General features: G+C 38.6%; 1 protein-coding gene across 1 annotated transcript; it reads left to right on the top strand.

Annotated features, from left to right (window-relative positions):
* Positions 1-513: 513 nt before the first annotated feature.
* ECT2_3 (Protein T2) lies at positions 514-2,756 on the top strand (the record flags this gene model as incomplete). The annotated part of the gene is made up of 4 exons (XM_051218914.1): positions 514-559; positions 1,247-1,402; positions 2,321-2,442; positions 2,544-2,756. 4 exons carry the CDS (start codon positions 514-516, stop codon positions 2,754-2,756), a joined length of 537 nt encoding a protein of 178 aa, XP_051064024.1.
* Positions 2,757-4,587: the final 1,831 nt, after the last annotated feature.

Genomic DNA, 4,587 nt, shown 5'->3' with positions numbered 1-4,587 from the left:
TTCTTTGTCTGATTTATCCCTCTTATTATAATTTATTCTGGTCCACTTATTTCCATTTATTTATTCGATTACACTCATGCTTTCTCCATCCCTTCACATTTTCTATTTTATGTGGCACTTTTTCGATTCTCATTGCTACAAATATTTGTTTCAGTAAGTAAATAAGTCAACCGTTTACCACCAAGCACTAATATTTTATAGCAGTTTTATTGTAGTTGCGTTTAACTGAAGATATAAAGCAAGTGTTGTTTTCTTAATGTTAATGATCGATCTTTAGTTTTCAGATGATTTCGGTTATTTTGGTTTGATAAGCTTCAATCCAAACCCTCTGTAGTCCTGTTTAAGTTACAAGTTATATGCATGATGTCCAACCCTACATAATATTGTTCTCATCATGAACTGTTCATCATTATTTGATTTTAATTCCTAAAATATTTTAAAATAACGTTCCTTTGTTTCAGTTTTTGTATGTTGGTGGACGACCAGTCATCCAAAACCCTTTTGACTTAGTGGATGGTCGAATTCATGGCTGAAGTCGGACAAGAATTACATCTTACAGGTAATTGCTCAGGTACATACTGGTTTCTATTCGTGTCACTAGTTTTTTCATTTATATAAGGTCTTACTGTCGTCACTCGTTCAGATATTTTTTTGTATCATATGAAATTGTTTATACCAACATCAGATGCAGATATATGCAGAATAGACTACAATTATTCTGTTTACTGCATTTAATTACTTTGGTAAAATCTTGGGTTTCATCGCTAGCTATCATTCATCTCTGCTTAGAATCATGATAGTTGTTAATGATGTGAGGCATGAGATGCATTCAGTGTCAGACCAGAGGTAATATTATTTTAAAGAACAACATTGTTGGTGGAATACACTGTAATAAGCATGTCTTGTAAGCATAGAGTTTTCATTATTGAGTACTGCATGATAAACCAAAATGTTAATGTAACTGCAAACGTACGTGCTTTCAGAGTGGAGTAAGGCTGGTTTCCCTTGTGTTCAACCAATTATTGGTTAAGTCGAAGAAAGACACTGCCGAGCAGTAACTCAACTTAAGTTATATTCATTTTACTTAAAGTATTGTCAAAATTGGTTCCAAAATGGATCCTCTTAGTATCATTGTTATTACGCATATCCCAAGTGTCTTGTTTTCTCGTAGTTTTTAGTCACTTTTCTCTTCAAGCGCTAGTATTTTCTCACCCTTATCAACTATATGTTTTTCCTTATTTTCCAGTCAAACCATCTACACCAACAAGTGGGAAACGAAAATCTTCTAGTCGGTTGAGTTTGTTTCATTCAACTGCTAGGAAATCACGAGCATCTGCTGGTGATTTAAATTTACCCACCCCTAATGGTGCTTTGACCTCGCTAACTGATGGATCTTCTTCAGGTATTAATTTTTTGTTTCGATTTGACTTTTACTAGGATGTAAGATAGCGTTCCCTAGCTGACTTGTTCAGGTGTCTATCTTGACGGTATGAAATAGATGAATTGAGTTTTTTGGTTACTTCATCTACTGCGGAAGTCTCATTATACGTGATTATAATCACGTAGACCTGTAGGTCTATGAGTAGTAAAACCTTGTCGTAAATCCAAAGTAAACATTTGCCTACTTATGGGTTTCCATATTGTTTACGTTTAATTTTGAGAAATGTGCTGAACTGACCCGGCTTATTACTGCTCTATTTCACTGTAATTGATCCGTTACTCCGTTCTCTTAGTTAGGTGAATGTATATCGTGTAAACAACCACGTATTTAATAATCAAAATGGTCTTGAGCAAACATAGGCTGTTCAGTAAGAAGCCTAGTGGTATTTTTATTTAATTGATAACAACGAGGCTCATCATTATCTTCCTTTTATTTAAAAGTAACACCGAAAGGTGGAGGATTCTTCTAATAAGATCTGTCAGTGCTCTTCAATGTAAGTTATTTCCACAGTATTTCACACTCTATAACTTACTACAAACAGTTTTATAACTGGTTTACAGTCTAGCTCAACTCTATGGAGTGGATTGGAATAATAAATATGTACGAATTTGAGTACCTAACCAGAATGTAAGCTGTTGTCAAAAGTTTCTCAACTGTTAGATGGTTATCCATACTCAGATTGGTGGACAAATTAGCCTGTTTCGTGTACATTATTATTGCTAGAGTGACTTTGCTGATTTCTTGTCTTAGTGAATCATTTACCGGTCATCCCGTTCACTTACATTCTGGTTGTTGCGATCATTTGTTGACTTTTGCATCCTTCGATCACTTTATAAAAGCCACTATGATGTTGTTTTTCTGTATACTTTTTTCTTTCAGACTTACACGACACACCGATGCGTGCTAAACTCGAAAAAAGGCAGCATCGTATTTTCGAATTTTTTGTGACAGAACGAAACTATGTTGAGATTCTACGTTATTTGTGCTTGAGCGCTTATCCAGTAAGTGTTAATTGTGTCTTATGTTTTCTAAATTTAGTTTCACTATTTTAATTTTTTTCTGCACACATTTCATTTTCATTTCTTTCTTTTGCTGCTTGTAGCAAGTTATCGACGAAAATCAACCAGGTGGACCTGTTTTGCCGCGACAGGAAGCTGATTTCGTGTTTGGCAAGCTTGGTGCTATTTATGAACTACATGATCGTTTACAACCTCAGTTTAATGAGCTGGAAAATAATTGGTCGTTATCTGAAAGTTGTCTTGGGAATGTACTTCAGCTTAGTTTGTTGACTGAAATGGATAGAGTAAGTATTTAATAAGTTTATTACTATTGCCCATCGTTGTCATAAAAGTTTTGACTGTTTTTGTTCAGTGTTGGAATATATTGATATTTCTATCATGACCATGGTTAGTAGATTTATAAACGAAGGTAACTTATCAAAAGAAAAGATATAAAACTTGGTGCGTTATTCTATCAAGTCAGATCGCTACACCTCGACAAGTTACAACAAGGGGTGATCATTATTTTGTTTTATTTGAACACATAAATATTGGTACAAGGGGGTACCAAATATACATGCGCCACACAAAACAATGAGAATTCGAAGAGAAAAAAGAAGGTAAGGAGCGTATAAGAAAAAAAAGAAGAAAAATAACGACCACATATTAGTGTAAGGTAGTGTAGTAATAATAATAATAATAATAATGGGGGGAACGGAAAGGTACAACCAGGAGAAATCTTTCAGTTAAGGAAGATACAACCACTTTTTATGAAGAAAGTAAAAGGTTACAACAGGATCTCCACTGGCTTCTATTCTGAGCCATATCTGATAACGTCTCTAGCCAATGTGTTGCACCACCTCTCGGACCCCTACCAGGGAGTCGTGAAGGACCGACAGAAGCCAGTCCTGCATAGTTTTCTTTCATACCACGACAACATGTCATACACTGACCACCTCTCCGCTTTTTCCAACTAGTCCAAGCGTCCACAAATAATGCCCGACGTGGAATTCTCTGGGACGACATCCGTAGAACATATCCAAACCACCGAAGTCGATGTCTCAAGATGGTGAATTGTCGTCTCTGTGCCCGAACACACGATGCCGAATCTCTGCATTACTGACATGGTGTTGCCACTGGATGTCAGAAATCCTTCGGTGACAACGATGATCAAACAGAAAGTCGTCTAACATTCTCAACTCGGAGAGTCCTGGTTTCACAAGCATAGAGCAGAACTGCTTTCACTGACTGACATCACGAAGGCGCCAAATATGGCCCAGATTGGCATAAGCCGCTCTGTCTTTCACTCATCTCACCACTCACGCCACCACCAGCGCTTATGCAGCTACCTAGATACACGAACTTCTCGACTACTTCTATCTGCTCACCATCCAGGGTGAGTACAGGATAAGAATCCTGCCAGTCTTGCATAGGTGGGGTGAATTTTTTTTAAAGATAGGGACAACTATCGAGTAATTCCATGACGTTGGTACACTCTAGTTCCCAAACCTTTGTAAACAACGTCGTCAATTCCTTAGTCAAAAAGTCAGCACCATCTTTAAAAAGAGCCGGAGTCATATGGGCCAGGTGATTTGTAACGCTTCAAGAGTTGGAGTTCATTGCGGACTTCCTCCTCGTTTAGTGGATCAGTCGTCACCGACCATGGAGGCCAGGACAGTTTGACCGATGTTGTCGGAGCAGCAGACCAGTTGAACTGCCCTTCGAAAAATTCTGCCCATCGTCCAAGACGTCGATGGATGTTGGTGATTGGCATCCCGTCATCCTTACAGACTGTTTCGCTCACACCAGACTTCTTGCTGCTAGTGGCTCGAATGAGTTGGAAGGGCTTCCGGCAGTTACCAGATGCAGCTGCTGCTTCCAGTTCATAAGCACGCTCCAACCACCAGGCTTCTCGGTCCTTACGCAAGCTTTGCCCAATTTCATTACGTAACATCCTTCGTTTGTGGTCAAACGCACAGTCACCCGGAGTAGACCGACGGGCTTCGATTAGTTGTAAGGAGCCTGAAGAAACCCAGTGATTATAAGCGGGACGTTTCGCGAACCCACAACTGACTGTACCTGCCATTTTCATGGCGTCATGCAATTGTGACCAATGCTCATCTATACTTTTCGGTGGAACGGTAGCTA

The sequence above is a fragment of the Schistosoma haematobium genome (assembly GCF_000699445.3).
Source record: "Schistosoma haematobium chromosome Unknown HiC_scaffold_291, whole genome shotgun sequence".
In the NCBI taxonomy this organism is placed as follows: Eukaryota; Metazoa; Platyhelminthes; class Trematoda; order Strigeidida; family Schistosomatidae; genus Schistosoma; species Schistosoma haematobium.
This window is presented reverse-complemented; position numbering and strand designations above follow the sequence as displayed.